Source organism: Thamnophis sirtalis, unplaced genomic scaffold (genome assembly GCF_051295495.1).
Source record: "Thamnophis sirtalis isolate CommonGarterSnake01/CBP01778 unplaced genomic scaffold, rThaSir2_p1.2 scaffold_6, whole genome shotgun sequence".
NCBI lineage: Eukaryota > Metazoa > Chordata > Lepidosauria > Squamata > Natricidae > Thamnophis > Thamnophis sirtalis.
The window spans coordinates 69,974,931-69,994,615 of record NW_028261386.1 but is presented as its reverse complement, the minus strand read 5'-3'; the positions used below and the strand labels follow the sequence as shown (position 1 = coordinate 69,994,615).

The 19,685-nt window shown below is 36.8% G+C and overlaps 1 protein-coding gene across 3 annotated transcripts; it reads left to right on the top strand.

The window, feature by feature from the left end:
• Nucleotides 1-504: 504 nt before the first annotated feature.
• TSNAX (translin associated factor X) lies at nucleotides 505-17,551 on the top strand. 3 transcript variants are annotated; one of them, XM_014064859.2, is made up of 7 exons: nucleotides 507-668; nucleotides 3,822-4,058; nucleotides 5,192-5,293; nucleotides 5,711-5,825; nucleotides 6,153-6,283; nucleotides 13,994-14,118; nucleotides 15,843-17,551. In XM_014064859.2, the coding sequence occupies exons 3-7, from the start codon at nucleotides 5,278-5,280 to the stop codon at nucleotides 16,218-16,220; spliced, it is 765 nt and encodes a 254-aa protein (XP_013920334.1). In that variant the 5' UTR covers nucleotides 507-668; nucleotides 3,822-4,058; nucleotides 5,192-5,277; the 3' UTR covers nucleotides 16,221-17,551. The 3 variants fall into 3 exon arrangements, with proteins under 3 accessions (XP_013920333.1, XP_013920334.1, XP_087574223.1); XM_014064858.2 differs by lacking the exon at nucleotides 3,822-4,058 and having other exon boundaries at nucleotides 505-668; XM_087718097.1 differs by lacking the exon at nucleotides 3,822-4,058 and having other exon boundaries at nucleotides 529-603.
• The last annotated feature ends 2,134 nt before the right edge of the window (nucleotides 17,552-19,685 follow it).

Genomic DNA, 19,685 nt, shown 5'->3' with positions numbered 1-19,685 from the left:
GAAACCAAGAAATCTAAATTTTTAACAATCTAGATCTTTCATTTTTTCCCGTTTTATTTTCCACAACGAAAACTTCCTTTTAACTGTGATTAACAAACTGTCATAATCGGCATATTTCAAATCTATAAGTATTTCAGGCCCCAATTCTGATTCCAGATCTCATTCCTCTCAATCGATTCCCGAAGTTTTTATATTCACAGTATTGTGCACGCTTCACTTGAAGAAAAACTACGTTTCCCACAAGGTCTTGCTCGATTATAAAATATTGAAAAAGCCCCCATAGCAACCCGGATATACCTCACACACTAATGCCTGATTAGGGAAATGAATGAATTCCTCTGCCTGCTAAAATACTTTAATATGGCCTGACAAGAAGCCTAGCTCCTTTTCTGCTTTGGCGGAGTGGAGATGTTGTTAATCCCAGCGGGCTCGATTTAACAAAATTAAAATTGCTCTCAGGGATCGGATTAGACACCCCGAGAGCGATGGGAGGGCGGATGATTGAGGTCCTGAGAGGTGCGGAGACGGAATTGGAGTGAGGGAGCAGCGCCGAATCTCCGTTGACCGCGCGACAGCTGTTGGGCGCGCGTGTCGGTCGCTGAGGTCGAGCCTGACAGACGCGGAGTTGCTCGAGATCACAAGCGCGGACAAGATGAGCAGCAAAGAAGGTGGCGTGGGGCAAGGGGAGGGGAGAGCCCCTCGGGCGAGGAGTAAAATGCAAGGGACGCGGGGAAGGCCAGTGGCTGCTTTTCCTCAACTGGCTGCCTTTCCCGGGCCCTTTATTTAAACCCGGCTTCTTCATTTCATGGCTTCGTTTCAAATGCAGGTAGTCCTCGACTTACGACCACAATCGAGACCGAAATTTCTGTTGCTAAGTGAGACATTTGTGAAGAGTTTTGCCCCGTTTTACGACTTCTCCTGCCACAGTTGTTAAGTGAATCACTACAATCAATACTTTAGTAACCTGGTTGTTAAGTGAATCTGACTTTCCCCATTGACTTTGCATGCCAGAATGATGGGAAAGGTGACCTTGGGACACAGCAATGGTCATAAACGTGAACCAGTTGCCAAGCATCTGAATTTTGAACACATGATCATAGGGATATTGCAAATGTCGTAACTGCAAAAAACAGTCATAAGTCACTTTTTGCAGTGACGATGTAACTTTGAACGGTCACTGAATGAACTGTTGTAAATCAAGGACCACCTGTAATAGAATAACAGAGTCGGAAGGGAGGTCTTCTAATTCTAACCCCCAGCTCAAGCAGGAGTTCTATACCATTAAGAATAAATGACTGTCCAATATCGCGTTAAATATTAAAAACCTCCAGTATTGGACCATCCACAATTTCTGGAGGCAGGTTGAATTGAATTGAATTGAATTAATTTTATTTGTAGGCCGCCCTTTTCCCTGAGGGGACTCAGGGCGGCTCACAGAAACCAGGGAGGGGGGAATACAGCACTAAGACGACAACATATAATAAAATAATAAGCAACATGCATACAACATTCGGGCGGGGTAATGGTCCTTATCCCCAGGCCTGACGGGTGAGCCAGTTCTTCAAGGCTGTGCGGAAGGCCTGGACGGTGGAGAGGGTACGAATCTCTACGGGGAGCTCGTTCCAAAGGGTCGGGGCCGCTGCTGAGAAGGCCCTCCTCCTTGTGGTTGCCAGCCGACACTGGCTGGCCGATGGAATGCGGAGGAGGCCTAACCTATGAGATCTTATAGGTCGTAGGGAGGTAATTGGCAGAAGGCGGTCTCTCAAGTATCCAGATCCACTGCCATGTAGGGCTTTATGGATGATCAATAGCACCTTGAAGCGCATCCGGAGATCGACAGGTAGCCAGCGCAGCTCGCGGAGGATAGGTGTAATGCGGGTGAATCGGGGTGCACCCGCGATCACTCGCGCGGCTGCGTTCTGCACTAGCTGAAGTCGCCGGATGCTCCTCAAGGGCAGCCCCATGTAGAGCACGTTGCAGTATTCCAGCCTAGAAATCACGAGGGCCCGAGTGACTGTTGTGAGGGCCTCCCGGTTCAGGTAGGGTCGCAACTGGCGCACCAGGCGTACCTGGGCGAATGCCCCCCTGGTCACAGCCGCTATATGATGGTCGAATGACAGCTGTGGGTCCAGGAGGACTCCCAAGTTGCGAACCCTCTCTGAGGGGTGTAAAATTTGACCCCCCAGCCTGAGTGTTGGATTAATGGCCAAATTTTTGGGAGGAAAACACAACAGCCACTCGGTCTTTTCTGGGTTGAGCACAAGCTTGTTAATCCTCATCCAGTCCATGACGGCTTCAAGCCCCCGGTCCATTACGTCAACCGCTTCATTGATTTGGCACGGGGCGGACAGATACAATTGAGTATCGTCCGCGTATTGATGGTATCTAATCCCGTGCCTACGGATGATCTCTCCCAGCGGTTTCATGTAAATGTTAAATAGTAGGGGGGATAAGACCGAACCCTGCGGCACCCCATATTTCAGGGGCCTTGGGGACGATCTCTGCCCTCCCACTAACACCGACTGCGACCTGTCCGAGAGGTAGGAGGAGAACCACCGTAACACGGTGCCTCCCACTCCCACCTCCCGCAGTCTTCGCAGAAGGATACCATGGTCGATGGTATCGAAAGCCGCTGAAAGGTCAAGGAGGACCAGGATGGAGGGGTGCCCTTCATCTCTGGCTCTCCAAAGATCATCCATCAATGCGACCAAGGCGGTTTCAGTGCTGTAACCGGGTCTGAAGCCTGACTGGAAGGGGTCTAGGTAGTCTGCTTCCTCCAAGGACCGTTGGAGCTGGAAGGCCACCACCTTCTCAACAACCTTCCCCAGAAAGGGGAGGTTGGAGACCGGGCGGTAGTTGTTGAGGACAGCTGGATCTAGGGATGGCTTCTTCAGGAGGGGTCTCACCACCGCCGCCTTCAGTGCGGCGGGGAAGTTCCCCTCCCGAAGAGAGGCGGTTACAACCGCCTGGATCCAGCCTCGTGTCACCTCACTGCAGTTAGAAACCAGCCATGAGGGACACGGATCCAGGGCACAGGTGGAGGAACTCACAGCTCTCATGGCCTTGTCCACATCCCCGGGGGTAACCTCCTGAAACTCAACCCAGAGCTGTTGAACTTGGTCCCCCTGGGTCTCGGCTGGAACTGCGGGTGTGGAGTCCAAGTCCGTCCGAAACCGAGCAATTTTGTCCGCTAAGAATTGGGCATATTCTTCAGCTCTGCCCTGCAAGGGTTCCCCCGCCTCCCTTTTGTTCCACTGATTAATTGTTATCACTGTCAGGAAGTTTCTCTTTTGTTCTAGATTGGAGCTTTGATAAGTTTCCATCCATTGCTTCTTGTCCTGCCTTCAGATACTTTGGAGAACAGGTTGTCCCCCTTTTGTTTATGACAGCTGCTCAAATATTGGAAAACTGCTAGCATGTCACTCCTGGTCCTTCTCTTGGTTAGACTAGACCTACCCACTTCCTGCAACCAATCATCATACGTTTTAGCCTCCATACTCCTTATCTTTGTTGCTCTTCTCTCTACTCTTTCCAAAGTCTCAACATCTTTTTTGTATTGTGACCAGAACTGGACACAGTATTCCAAGTGTGGTCTTACAAAGCAGTATATAGCGATATTAACACTTCACATGATCATGATACTATTACTCTGTTGATGCAGCCTAAGACTATTTTGCCTTTTTTGCCAGCTAAGCACACTGCTGGCTCCTATTTAAGTGGTTGTCCACTAGGACTCCTGAATCCCTCTTGCAGTTACTGTTGTTGAACTTAGTACTGCCTATTCTATACCTGTGTATTTGTTTTTCCTTGCCTACTTATAGGTGTAAACATACTTTCCTTTCCACTGAATTGCATTTTGTTGGACCCCTGCTCCAACTCTGTTATTCTGTTATGTTGAAGAGTGCTGGGTCTAAGAAGAACCTTGGGATACCCCACTACATATTCCCTCTATGTATATGTAGTTCCATTATGGCTAAATGTTGAGTGCAATTTGCCAACCAGTTACGGATCCATCTGATGGCGATACTTTCTATCCACATTTCTTATCTTACCAAGAAGTAGGTTGTGGTCTACTTTGTCATATGCCTTACTGGAGTCCAAGTATATGATATCCACAGTATTTTGTTGGTCCACTAATTTAGCCACTTTGTCAAAAATTACAATAAGTTTTGCTTGGCACAATCTGTTTTTGACAAGCTCATGTTGACTTCTAATAATAGATTTGCTTTCTTCTGGGTGTTTGCAACTTTATTGTTTGATTACCTATCCTATATACTGGTATTCTTCCTTAGTTATGTGGCTAATTTTCCATTTTTTATATTTCCCCTTTTTGTCTTTCAGTTTAACATTACTGCATTTTCTTGCCTTCTGTAATCCTATTCTTGTTCTTCCTAATTTTCCCCCCTTGTATTTAATCCCCAGATGGAGTCTAGGCATCAGTAACAGGGGGGGGGGGGGGGGGGCTTGTTGACCTTAAAATGAATACAACCAAATTTCCAAAGGTTACTTTTTGGCAGGAAGCTCTTGTGCCTGTAGCAAGTATGATGAAGCACATCACGTAATGGAAGAGGCAGAAACCCACCATCTGAAATATTCTATTTATATGTACTTTATTTATAAGTTCATATGTCAGAGCATAGCATTGTTTTTGTTGCTTTTTATTTATACATAGGGCAAGACTGGGCAATGTGTACTTCCCCAGAATGCAGATTTTAACAATTCTGTTTTAATGGCCATTTCACTTAGAACATAGAAGTATTATCTGGAGAGAAAAATACATTGTCCATGAAAGTAGGAAAACATGAAATGGAATTAATATTACATTACTTGTATGCTATTTCAATCAATTGAATGCAATAAATCTAAAAACGGTTAGCTGACCTTTTCAAACAATCAAAATCAGCTGACTATGTTTCCTCATTGTTTTGAATGATAAGCTGTATAAGATATATATGAAGTGCCATCGCCTTGTTTGGCAGTTATTTCTAGTCTTAAAATACCATTAAATCAAAGTTTCCAGATCAGTAGATTGAGTCCAGTATTCAGTACAAAATGGTGAATGGAATTGTGGATAGTTTTCTAGTTTCACAAATGCATATGATATGGGCATTTGGGCTATGAAAAGTTGTGAACATTTTTTTGAGAACTATATTATAATTTGATAATACTTTTTTCAATCTTACATAAACAGGTGGCTTCAGAAAAAGGAAACATGACAGTTTTCCACATGGCCAAAGGAGGGAAGAGAAAGATAGCATCAATTTTTCTTCATCCATAATGACATCCTTCAAGAGTAAGTAATTTTAAAGGACTTAATTGTGGCTCATATTCTTGTATATGAAGTGATGATATATGTGATTTTTCCATGCAATTCCTCTTAAGCTATGATAGAATCCATTCTGCACCATTTCTATAACAGTGTACTTTTTTTTCTTTGATGTGTGTGAATTTTAAAGAATACAATTCTTTAAAAGTTTAGGTCAGAATTTTTGCAGAAAGAATGAAGTTTATTAAACTATTTAGCAAACTATTAACATTCTAAACAGTTAAGCTGTATTTAAACAAAGGTTAAAATGTATTTTAGTAGCTTTATGAGTTTCTTAGAACATGTGAAATCTGTTTTGGTACAGCTGTATATTTTGTAGAGTTTGCATGTTCATTTCTGTATTTCTAATATTGTTTCATTATATTTATTGACATTCATTTCCAGTGTTTCAGCTGGAACTTGATACAAGACATGATAAATATGAAAGACTTGTGAAACTTAGTCGTGACATAACTATTGAAAGTAAAAGGACCATATTCCTACTTCATAGAATTTCCAGGCAGGTATCTATGTTTGTCTTTCGCATTTCCTAATATATATACCTTTTGCTTTGGTCAGATATGCAAAAGCAAATGAATCCTGTAATAAGTAAAATAAAAAAAGAGTTGGGAATGGAGGGAAGAAATTTTTTAAAATATTTTTTTGAATATTTAAACTGCCAACATATATTTTGAAGTTCTAGTGCTTATAATAGTGTTTGAAAAGTATTCATGTGATAACTTTTAAAGCAAAATACAAAATGATCCGTGTATAGCATATATCATTACTTCTTGCTGATGTTTTAATAGCAGTCACTTTTTAATTTGATTGTTTTCTGTAATCACAGTGCTTCCAATGTAGAAGAAATACTAACAGAATCTGAAGTCAAATTAGATCTTGTGAGACAGAAGATAAAACAAGTAGCACAAGAATTGATGGGGGAAGACATGCATCAGTACCATAGAGCTATTTCTCCAGGTATGTTGAGAAATTAAAAAAAGCAAACAAAACTTGCAAAGGGGATAATCAGTCTTGATTTTATTACATTGGGCAACATATTGATGACACCTTTTGATTCTATCACTCAGAGATAATAGCAGTATCTCTATAATGTTTGTTTCGATTCCATTAAAATATTTGGATATAGGAATTTGTAACATTGATTTAGGGAGAGGCTTTGCATTGTATAGAAATCGGTTGCAATTGTTCTGGACTAGCTAATTAGTGAGTTAAACCTTAATTCTTTTGTACCTATTTCTACTATAAAGAATTCTATTATAAAATTATATTTATTTTATGTTAGATAATCAAAGTGATGCAAAAAAAATTCCCCAGAATATTTATTTAATTATTTAAAAGACATATGTTTACCCATTTTGTGAATCACAACTCTGGGTAACAATAAAAACTACAATAGTAATAATAATCCCAAAGATAATAAATCAGGCACCTGATCTACAATTTTTAGTCCAACAAATAATGAAATCCTCAGGCTCTATCTCAGTGCCTAGGGAGAAAACCAACCCTTTATGGCTTTTTGGAAGCTAAATATGTCCAAGCCTGCTAGATCTCAGACAGGAAGAGGCAGCTATGGAAAAGGGATGTTTCCTGAGTCCCACCAGATTTAAGAGATGGAACCTGGAATCTCCCCACACTAGCCTAATAGAGTGGGCAGATGGAATCATGGGGAGCTATTCCACAAATAACCTGGCCTCATGCCATGCAGAGTTTTAAAAGTAATAAGCAAGAGCTTGCATTGCACCTGGAAAGAAATCAGAAACCCAAAGACACTCCATCTTGCTAGGCTTGAGTTGGAGCCAGTTTCTCCTTATCCAGACTCTCACAGGACCTGGGTCAACACTAAAATAATGTTAGCTTTGGTAGAGAAAGGAAACGACATCATCAGCATACTGTACCTTACCCAGCAGTTTTATATAGATGTTAAAGAGGTACACTGAGAGCCCTGAGATACCTCATATTGCAGGAACTTAGGGCTGACTGGAATAATAGCCACATAAATGAATTCTACAGTGTAAGGAATGTGGGATGCCTTAGGTGAGTGGGGAAGATCCTCAGGTGCAGTCTGCACATTAGTAACTCTCAGGCTGAAAATCCTGTTTGAATTTTGGCAGGGTGGATTTTAGCTCCTGAGTGGAGCCTCCCAGGGAGCTTCTCCCCAAGGCCCACAGAAATCCTTACTTGGGACTCTGTCCGCTTATTGACAGCCACTGGGACTGGCAGGGTTGTGGTTGTTGAACAAAGCAGTTCTGGCAGTCATATGACATCTCACTTAATGACCACTACATGGGATTCTGGTCCCAATTATGGTAGTTAAAAGAGGATTTTTTGCACAAGAAAGAAATACACAGACATTAAGGTGACTCAACAGTACTCTCCTATTTAATGCTACAAAAGGAAACAGCTTCTCACAAATAAAAGCCAGGCCCACAATTCAATTTGGTACAGAATTACTAATGACACAGCAATTATTTTAGTTTGCTTTATATTGTTTAATTTTGTAAAAGACCTATAGTAGATTAGAAATGAGTTCAACCAATTTCAAAAAAATCCGGCCACATTTTAATAAAGTACCAGGACTACAACTTTTATACTTGGTGGAAAATGGTACGGTAAGGAGTTATCAATGTATAGCTTCTCACACTACCTTTTATTAATTTAGTGATACTATTAAATGTTAGCACTTTGTAATGAAATTCTACAACATTCAATAAGCTCATCAGGAGAAGTCTTTTTGAAATTAAACTGTGAATGTTATAGTAAGAAAGAATGCCATTTTAATTGCATTTGGAATTCTTACAAAGTACTTTTATTTCTTCAAATATGTTTGTAGAACTTGATGAACGATTATATAATTAGAACAATGAATAAACTCAGAAATAGGAAATAACACATCTATATTGGCTCAATAATTCCACACAGAGCAAGATAATGGCATTCGTCAAAAATTCTTAGAAAAGTAAAGTTTGGAAAGCATACTAATTATCCAAACTACCAGAACTAAATAAGTCTGGAATTTAATTCCTTTGGTAAGCAGTAGAGTGCTTACAACAAATCCAAGGATTTTTAGGCAGGAGTTAAAAGGTCACATTCTTAGGCAGTTTTTCAGGCACAAACCATCAGTAGAATCATAGAAACTGACAGTGATTCAAGAAATGTGGAAGCATTTATTGTTTGGTGTTTTATATATAGCCTGAGCTCCAGCATAAGGTTTTATCTAAATTGTAATCACAACTTGCATAAGTCTCTGTTTGTACACTTATTACTGTGCCATCATACAAGATACAAGGCTTTTGCTGAGGATTTCAAGTCTAATAAAACAGGACTTATGAGAGAAAGGGCACCATATAAATCCAATAAACAAACAAACAAACACCTGGAGAAAAGAGAAATAACATGCCAGATGTCAACTAGAAGTAGCCAAGGAAGACCATAAACAAAAAGGAATAAGTAGATCAATTTTTATGTCTTCATTTTTTTAAAAAAATAAACAGATCACTAGGGAAAGATTGTTATAGGCCACTAAGGTATAAAAGTAAAAGCCACAAATAAAAAATATAGGACTTGGAATATGAAGCTTCAGAATATTTTATGATGAAAGAGATAGTGAAGGAATATACAGACATTTTTAAAAAAATAAAGTTTGTGCTTTAACATTTAGGACTAAAGGAACTGCTGAAAGAAACTTTTTTTGCTATTGCTTATAATCCAGCTAAATAGCATGTGGTACCAAGTCCTAATATAGTTTCTGGTTTTCTACCATAGCCCAATGAACCCTTTACAGCTACTTCTTGATGAATAGCTTGCTTACTATCATATTTGGACATAAAATTATAAATCAGTCCTCAACCTTTCATCAGATTTGTAAGGAGGCATATAGCAGAAAAAACACTTGCAATAAGATTAACATCAAAGTTGTTCCAACCAAGAATCTACATTTTGAGGCAGTCTTAAATACCAGTGTCTTTTGCAGTACTATCCGTCTAAATGCAGCTGAAGCTAAGCAGCTTTAATTTGCTAAGATCTGTCCATGCAAAGTTTCAGCTGTTATCAAGATCCTTTCCCTGTAAGTGGCTGTTGCTTTGCTAGCTGAACGGCTTTTTCCTTTATGCATATGTTTCTAATTTCAGATCAGTGATCTGCATTGTGCTTGGGAATGGAAATGCCAACATTTGGTCTTTCAGTGGTGGTATTGTGTTTAGTTTCTCAAGGTCTGAATTGTTAGGTTCATTGCCTTGATCCTCTTTTGAGAAAGACCTTGTCTCATGATGATGCTCTGATTGCTTTCAGACATTTTAATTGCTTAGAAAAGACAAAGAGAATTTTGGGAATCATATTAGTAGACATGGATAAAGATCTCTCTGTGAATGGATAGTGACATCCAAAGATTAGTCTTCCACAGTGTTTGAGTGGAGAGAAAAAGATCAATCTCCCTTATGTATAAAAAGTAGTACTTTTTAATACTTTTGTACTTTTTATAAAACATATTAATGAGGTACTGTACATAATTTTTTGGTTTAAGCATTTGTTTTAATATTGTTTTAATACTTGGTTTCTGTGAATTGGGCTTGACTCCTGGTTCCTCTATGGATTATTGTTCACTGTTGTCTTATCTTCAGCCAGTATATTTAGCCTTGTTTTTATTTCTTCCATTTCCAATAGGTCATTTGCAAAAATCTTCTAGTACAAATGATCACTAGATAACAGAAAAGAATAACAGTTTTTGTATGCTACCTAACGGTTATGTGGATGTTTGTAGCGTATGTATGGCAGCTCAGTCAACATGTAGAAGTGCTCATGCATGCTTACAGAGTGGTATCCTTAAACAGGCATAAATACAATATTTTATAACAAGATATATATTTCAAAATCATCTTATCCTGTTGCTTTTACATTTCCTAGAATGTTTTTTGCTGGAGGCAGCAATGTTCAACTTCAAATAGGTTTTGAAGTCATTCTTTCACATTGTTCAAGGAATAGAGTTGTCAAATTATACATGTTGCTGAAATTATTTTCAGAACCATCTGAAGCATTAAAAAGCTTCTATTTTGTATTGTTTGCAAGCAAAAGCTGTTCCTTTTTTTGAAAATAAGCATTTAAAAGTTTTGACTTCAGCGGCTTTATCACTAACTTTTAATGAGTACCATTTGAACTTTTAATTGTCAGCAATCACAGCAAGATGATATTGTACTTTAGAAATTTTGTATAGTACAGAACCCATTTTATGGTATAGAACTCAAACTTTACATAATCAGAACAATTGTAGGATTTTAATGACATGCTGAGACAAAATAACTGAAGATCTTAGTTTGTACATCCTAAATTGGTTGTATTGTTTTATTTTATTTAGATTTTATCAAAAATGGTTTTTATAACAAAGGTTAAAGAATTTTTTGAATGTAATTACAATAGTGATGCTAACAAAAAAAATCTAACAAAGATATACAAAGATTGAGTGTAATAATCATATATCTATAAATAGAAGTGCCATAAATACGATTCCTGGGAATATTGTTTGGCGTTGGTTGTTACGAAATGCTTTTTTTGGGGTTACTCCAAGCCACTGTTCTTTGACTTAAAGATAAAATAATTCTGGCAAAGCACTAAAGAAGTTCCACTTTTTCCCTCATTAAGACTAGTGCTAATGGCATGCAGAACATTTCCCCTAAGGATACTCATATGAGCTCAAATGCTGAGTATAGTACTAATAATTGAACAATAACAAAAATGATGACTGTTTTCTACACATTTCTTAAAGTACAGATTGTCCCAAGGGACAATTAAACAAGCAAACAAAGATACACTGAAATAACTAGTTAAAAAACAAAGGCAGACCAACTTTTGCACATTGTTATTGTTATCTTTTTGTGGTTACTTTTGAAGTATGTTTGCAATAAAAAAAATATCTCTTTCCTCCTATGTAAAGGATACATATCCTTTGGAATATGTGAACAATCTGGCTTTAAAACTGAAACAGTGGTAGGCAAATGCAAGACATATTTTACACAGTAGTTGCTTTTGTTATTCTAATAGTGTTACTGTGGTTGAAAAGTTAATTTTATTTAATAAAGGGAATTCCCATATATTTCAGTTTAGTGCTTTACATTAAAATAAGACTTTTCCTTAATATAAATATCCTCTATCATGAAATATATGTGAATAAAGTGTGAAGATTACTATTTAGAGCTGAATTTTATTTTTGGATATTCTATGCTTGTTTAGTTGGAAGTAAATCTTACCATGATCAATAGAAATTTTGTTTTGTAGTATGTATGCATATGAATTTAGCTATATAGCCTTAAATAAGTGTTCCATAATCCATCAAGCACTATTATTATGTACCACAAAGTAGAAGAAGAACGTACTGTATTTTTCAGAGTATAAGACACACCAAGATTTTGAAGGGGCAAATTAAAAAAAATGTTTTTGCACTCTGCAGACCTCCCCAAAACGGCCTGTTTTTTTAAAGGGCATGAATAGCCTTTAGGAGGCTTGTAGAGTGCTCCTGGGGACTGGGGCAAAGTTGAGCAAAAACAGCCTGTTTTTCGCTCATTTCTGCCTTCCCCAGCCCCCAGGAGCATTCTGGAAGCCTCCTAAAGACTATGCATGGCCATTTTGGTGAAGGGGACGGGGTTTTGGGAGGCAAAAAATGTTGTATTCAGTGTATAAGACACACCCAGATTTTCAGCCTTTTTTTTGAGGGAAAAAGGTGTGTCTTATACTCTGAAAAATACAGTAGTTTAAAAGTTGATACAGGGAGAACAGTAAAGGGAAATTGCTAATATAATTTAGCAACAAATTGCTTTGTGTGTTTGAATTAGAGAAAAATATAAAATGGAAAAATAATGGTGGATCCCTACAAGACACACAGTTAGGCAGCAGATTGGATTGTTGCCAGCTGCTCCATTCTAAGCTCTCCTTCCCTTAGTCATGTGACCAGAAGACCCTACTTTGTTTTCCAGCGCACACATACGAAACACAAAGATGTAAGCAGAACAAAAAAATAAATCCTTCATACCATGATTTCTCTAGCGGCATTGGAAAGAATTCCAGAATCATACTCTGCATGTTTTCCCTATTTGTTTATATGTTAATCTTATATTTTAAGAGATGGTGGAAGGGTAGTATAAAATGAACACATATTGATTCAATGTATCTTATGTATCAAGGTATCTCCATTCTAAATTCTCATTGCTAAGGAAGTGTACAAAGGCTGCCTTATAAACTATTCACTTCCCAACAGTGAGATTCCTAAGTAATTTTTTTCTTGGAAACAACCCAAAACTAAAAGCAGGAAGATGTTGTTGGATGAAATAGTGAAGTGGGATAAGGATTTTTTTTCCACCTTGGGGATTATTTGTGAAAGTAACGGATGTCCTTCCATTAAAATTACAATGTATTTAAAACATCCTTTTACCTGCTTACCAAAATTACCTTTTGTCAAGGTCTTGGGTCATTTTAAATGTTATTCCAAGCTGCTTTTTTGTGGAAAACTTCTAAAAGGCACGTATTTAATGTCAAACGTTTATTGTAAGAAAGAAGATACTGTTAAAATAAATCTCAATGTAATCTAGGGATTAATGTGTGTAGAATATGGACAATCTATTTTTCTTATAATTTACGGAAACAACTTGTAATGTTCATGCAACGTCACAACCTATGAGCTGCACTGGTTTCCAGTAAGTGTATGTAATGCAAGGCGTTAGTTACTACCATTAACGTTATGTAAGACATAGGACTTGCTCGCAAAATATTGGCCTTCATTTGAATTTAAATATTGCTGTCTTATGGGACCTGGGAAGTATGCCTTTTCAGTGGCTGCTCTTGTGCTCTAAAACAATCCTCTTCCTCCCACACAATATATATAACTGGCCCCAAACTTGCTGGCCCTTAAAAAGTGTTTCCCTCAGGAATTGGGGTCTAATTGAATAAAGCCCCATGTCCTCCTGTTTATTTTTATCGTATACTGACAGAGTCACATTGTTTGATTTTGGTGGATACATAAATGTTTGAAACAAATACATCCTGTTTTTCTATTTTTAATTCAATGCAGTCATGACATATAGCTTTACTTACTTATTATCCAATGAATCCCTCACATTTCAAATTATATCTTATGTATACATTATATCTAGCAAAATGGAAGGGCAACTATCAATGAGCATCCATCTAAAAAATATAAAGATTCAGATAATTAAACGTGTATTTATAAAAACAAACTGAATACACTTCTTTGTTTTTTGAGTTCCTAAGCTAAGAATTGAGGACCAGCATTTTCCCCCCAAGTATTGAAAATACATGCAGTAATTTATGTTGACCATTTTCCCATAGATTAATTCTCACCTTAATCTCATGTTCTCTATGGCTGAGAATCTTCCAGTCTTGCTAATTTTATTTCCATGATACTTTACTATATTAGCTTGGGTAAAAAGAAAAAAATATTTGATAGTATGCTTTTCCAAGAATCACTGCAGTAAAGGCTTTGGAATACTAATCATTGCAACTAAAATTGTCATATGCATAATCTAAAATAATCTCCAATGCATAACCTTAAAAAGTCTGCATCAATCAAAAAGTGATTAAAAGCTGACATCCCTAAAATATCACTTAAACTCTTTTACTGTGAATCCCTACAGGATAATATATTTTACATATTTCTATGTCAACCAGGTCTTCAAGAATATGTGGAAGCTGTTTCATTTCAGTATTTTATCAAAACTCGCTCATTAATTAGCTTAGAGGACATCAATAAACAACTGATATTTACAGAAGATATTAAAGAAGAAGAAAGGAAGGTACTATAAATAATTTTGTCTATACAATTTTCACGATTCATTCATCATTTCTAAATGGATATTATAATTGATATAGAGGATAGATAATACATCAATGATGTGATCATAAAAAGTCTCCTTGTCTTCCCACTTCTTGCAAGTCGTCTTTTGTCTTCCCTTTTCAGAGAGGTGGTATGAAAATCCTCACTTTTTTCTTTTGGGGTTGGGGAAAAACATAAGTTTGCATTTCTGTTATCAAAAACATATTTTTATTTTGTCACTATTACTCGTAGCATAATCTTTTCCTTTAAAATACAACTGAAGAATAAAAGAATAGCAGCATTGGGAATGTATTAGGAGTGTGAAGATGATATTATGGTCCTCTGACAGATAAAATGAAGAAAAAGTTTCTTTAGGGTAATGTAGGGAAGCCTGACCTGCAAGAATACCTTTTCTTAATATTTTTTTTTGTTTCATTTGAAGGTTGGAATTATTTTTCCATTTACAAAACTGGTTATAAAAAAAGATTATAAAGCTATACTAGATATACTGTCTGGACTCCAAAATTACCGGAAGCTCTAATTCTTGTCTGCCATCCCATTGAACTCTGGTTTCCTTCATCAGCCCTTACATGGATTCTGTAGCTTCCCGTAGCTCCAGTCATTCCACTAAGCAACAGCCATGGAGTATTAGGCTAGCTGGCAACTGCTTGTCCTTTCCTCTGTTCAAAATGAGTACCATCCTTCCATTACTTGTAGAGCTTTGCAGAAGGAGTTCTTAGCTTCTCATTTCTGTTCTAAAGGATTTTTAGCCATTTGGAATTTTTAGTCAATCAAATCTTGCTGCTTAAAAATTGCATATATCTATTCCAATGTTCTCAACCTTGGCTTTTAAGCTGTGAGGATTTCAACTTCCAGACTTTCCAAGCCAGCCAGCAAATTTCCATTCTTCCTTAGCCTCTTCCTCTTTGGCTCATGTAAACTGCTTCTATGAAATTGACAAATTGTTGAACTTGCATATACCTAAGTGTCTGTGAAAGTGATCAGTTTCTTTAGATATGTCAATCTCGCCCTCTGTTGATGCTTGGATAAAGAGTACTTCTTGAGGATCTTGATAAATTTTATGGATTTTGATGATTAAGGAATATTTTTTTAATTCAGTTCATTAAACTGTGAAAGCAAACAGCAATATTTATATTAATTTATTACACAGTGATGATGATAAATATATAGTAGTGGCAAAATATTTATTGTTTTCAAAATAGAAATATTGCAGCAGTAGAAATAGAAGATACCCACCACCATGTGCAGCTACTCTTTGATTTAGAGACTGGCATCTTGCCTGCTGAAGAGTTGATGAATATGAAGTTTCCATAAAAATACAGCAATAATTCTTTCCTAGCTGAACTCCTATTTCTTACTACTTGGCTAGCAACAATGTAAGACTTAGCTGATGTGGAGATGATTTTTCATGCCATGTAATTGTTGATGGGAAAGGAAATTTGCTATGTAAAAAGGTATTAATATGCTATTAATATTATGCCACCCAAAATAGAGTTCACTTGGGACTAATGTAAAAGATATGAAAATTGCAAGTCTTCCACATGACTAATGAAGTCATCCATTAAAAAGTTCCAAAGCAAGGCCACTTTCTTTCTAAAATTGTTTTGGTTAATTTCCTGAATTGTTTTACAAATTGAATTTTCTCTCTGTGATAAACTGTTTTGTATTCTGTTGTATTACTAGCCATCTTCAGATTCTCCTAATAAGGAAAACAACACCTGGAACATAAAAGTGACACCTGTGGATTATCTTCTGGGAGTGGCTGATCTAACTGGAGAATTGATGCGGATGTGTATTAATAGTGTTGGCAATGGTGATATAGATACTCCATTTGAGCTGAGTCAATTCCTGTGTGAGATTTATGATGGCTTTTCTTACATTGGTAACACTGGACCGTATGAAGTTTCTAAGAAGCTCTATACTTTGAAACAGAGCTTAGCTAAAGTGGAGAATGCCTGTTATACACTGAAAGTCAGGGGTTCTGAGATACCAAAGCATATGCTAGCTGATGTGTTCGCCAGTAAAACAGAAATAATTGACCAAGATGATGGGCTTTCTTAAGCATACTGGGAACCTCACAACACACAAGATCAAAAACTACAGGATCAGAGCAAAGCCAAGCCCTGGATTTGCTTATCAGAAATATTAGCTGTAATTCATGTTTTATGAATAGCTGAAGTAGAATATGTTGTATTCTAAAACTTATTGTGTAATGATTTAACACCTCCCATCCGTCCCCAAGCTTATCGCCCAGTGAAAATGTTGTTTTTATACAGGGACCACATCTTATATTCTTTACTTTAGTATTGTGGGCATACTGCAGGTTACCTTAAACCAGGTACCAGTGAAGGACCATAGTCCATAATATACATGCAATATGATAATGATTTGCTTTGTTTCATTGTTGCTATTATTTAAGTGGTTAAAATCTTTGACTGTTCAGAATGTTCTGGTTAAAATTTATATGTTCATTTCTAAATGACTGAAGAGAAAGTTAATTGAGTGTGAAAGAATCTAGGAAAAGCTAACAAGTTTAGCTTCTATTATTCTTTGGGTACTTTCATAATACGCCTTTTTTGTATCTTAATGTTGACTTTTTATAGGTAAGTTAATACTAGCACCTTGCAAATTAAGCCAACCAAAAGCAGATAACTTGTAAAGAGTTTTAGCATAAATAGAATCAGTGGGTATACCCAGTTAAAGTATACTCTGTGGAAGGATTTGAAAGACAATGCTCAAGAAAATAAATAAGACAAAATATTTGAAATATGGTTTAAAACTGAAGTTGACAGAATTTGTAAATTATGTATCTGTCCTATGTATGTTCTTTAAAGGATTATGACATTGTTTTGTGTATTTAGTTAATCTCTTGCTTCAGATTCTTGATTAGCCACTCCAGCTTAGACTTTAACTTCCTTTCTGTGAACAGAATAGAATAAAATTTATAGAACAGGCTTTCCTGCTTCCCTTTTCTCTGTGTAGCTCTGTATCTCTTGTAAATCTGTTCCTGAGAACAGGGAACTCTTGAGCATGGTGTGAAATAAATTATAAAAGGCCTGGTTGGTAGAAATTCCTTGTACGAATGTAAGAATTCAGGATCCAAGTCATTGTGTTCTGTGAGAAATGTAAACATAAAAGTAGGTGAGGATCCAGGCCCTCCACTATACACATTGAATTTCCTACCACAGTTCTTCCATGTTTTTATATTCCCGATATTTAGCATGGTATATTTTCAGATATATGATATAGTACAACAGTATTTTGTCACCTTTTTAAGAATCACCAGATTTCTCATGTGATAAAAATTTAGAAAGTAGTCCTTTCCTCCCATTATAAGGCTTAATGATGTTTCTACATTTTTATATAATAAACAAAGGCATCTTGTAAAAGTATTAATTGTTTGGCATTTGTTTTTTTCTGACAAGATATTTTTTCTCATCATTTTTAATGAAAGGAAACCATTTCTTCTGTGACATGTTTCATTTTGCCACATAGTAAACTTTTATGTAATTATTTTTTTTTGCACAAAAATGAAATTTATAATTGTAATATTGCTCTAAATGCTCATAATTTTGGATCAGGTTGCTTTCAAGATAAAATAGATATTTGCAGTTCATTGAGATCAAAAGAAAAACTTTTGTTTGATTTTTAATGGGTCAGAGGCATCCATGGTTCCTTCTTTAGCACTTACAAGATTCCCTGCTGAAGTTTTACCCCATCCCCAAGGGATGGTGGCAGGGCACATTGCAAACAAAATGTCAAACTTAGCATCTTTACAGAAATGCCTCTGTATGGCCTCTCATAGATCCCATAGATCCAGCAATATTAGAAATGAAAATGATGGGTACCTGCAGTCAGGTGTTTTGTTTTGAAACCTGTCATTTATCAGAAAAAAGACCAGTAGTGTGCTGTGGACAAAAATGCTGTTTTTGGGGTCTAAGGATATAATGATCAATCGCTTTGTCAATTTATTTTCTGTGTCCTGATACATCTACCATACTAAAACTTCCAAATTGCTCACTGACTTAAAAAGTTGTTCTACTCAAGTATTAGATTATCTGATGATGGATTCAGGGAGCAGACATCACAGGGTTCATTCAAAATGTTTGTCTGCCTTTTGCAGAGTTTATTCTTTTTATACAGTTTTTACAAGCAAATCAAAGAGCATATAGCAACAGCATTGTAATTGGCATGTTCTCCTTGTCAATCTCTAAGAACATTCCAGCCAGGGTAGAGGCTTCACATATCTTAATGGTTCCCGGTACTGCTTGGTTCTGTTAATTAGGTAAACAGCTATTGAGATCTATGGCAGTTTGCTGTGCATGTCTTTGCGTAACCTTTCCTCTATCCCTACAATCTGAAATACATTTACCTGGGCTGTAGTTAGTTGATTAGGCATAATTAACCATTGCTTTCCTGAATATGATGTTCTCTAGATGTGTTGCATTAAAAACTGATAAGTCATAGCTAACATGGCTAAAAACATGCCAGATTGATATTACAATCTATCTGTGTAGAGGAGCCATCACACTGAGATTGGTAATCTAAAACCTGTGTAGAAATTGGGAAATTCAAATTGTTCTCTGAAGCGATGAGCAAACATTCTTTATGGAACGATGTGGTCTTTGGAAAAAGAAAGAAAATATATAGAATTACATGTCTATGGCGATTCTCGGTCATCCAGGTCATGGTTGACCCTTTTGCTTTTTAAAAGGCAACTTTTAAAATTTTGTTTTTCCTTGAAGATTTTTTGCTTCCCATCCTAGAAGCTTCTTAAGTTCTGACTGAAGAAGAACTGAAGAAGCTTCTTGGATGAAAAGTGAAATGTCTTCCAGGAAAAACAAAGTCCAAATGCCTTTTGAAGGATATAGGATTATCTGAAAAAATTGTTCCATATATATTACTTATGTTTGATTATTGCCTGCATAGTTGTAAGATATTCTTGGTGCTTTTCATTCAATCTATTCAGGAGTTTCCATAATACAAGTTGATCACTATTAGTAATAATAGCAATGGAAAAGCATCAAGCTTTCCTAGAAATACACCTGTAATATAGGCCTGCATCAGAGGTCAAAATAATAGTTGAAAGAAAATGGATCTTTAAAAATAGTTCTTAATAAACATATAAAAGCTAAGTCAAACCAAACAAGAAGAAAATAGAACAAAAGAAATGGAGAAGATGCAGGAAAAAAATACCAGAAAAAAAGATAACAAAAGTAATAATACAGGACTTCAAACTTTAACACCCACCATAACATTACATTTTCACTGACCATAACAGTACCTTCTCACCCTTTTCTGAAGTTACAAACAATAAAAAACCCTCTCTATAGCTACACAATCCAAAAATAGTTTTTCGGTCCTAATTCAGCAAAAAGTTCTGTAGGAGTTACTATGAATGTCAAACAAATGTTTCATCCCTGGTCAAATAGTCCAACTTTTTATTCCTCTTTGCACAATCTTGACATTTAAACCATTTCAATGGCATCGCAAGATTTCATCTTTCATCACTCTTTGGTATTTAAA

What these genes read in the sequence shown, in the direction of transcription:
- TSNAX (XM_014064858.2), top strand. An exon ending in CATAATGACATCCTTCAAGA is followed by an intron (nt 5,294 to 5,710) that starts GTAAGTAATTTT and finishes ATTCATTTCCAG; the next exon opens with TGTTTCAGCTGGAACTTGAT. An exon ending in CTACTTCATAGAATTTCCAG is followed by an intron (nt 5,826 to 6,152) that starts GCAGGTATCTAT and finishes CTGTAATCACAG; the next exon opens with TGCTTCCAATGTAGAAGAAA.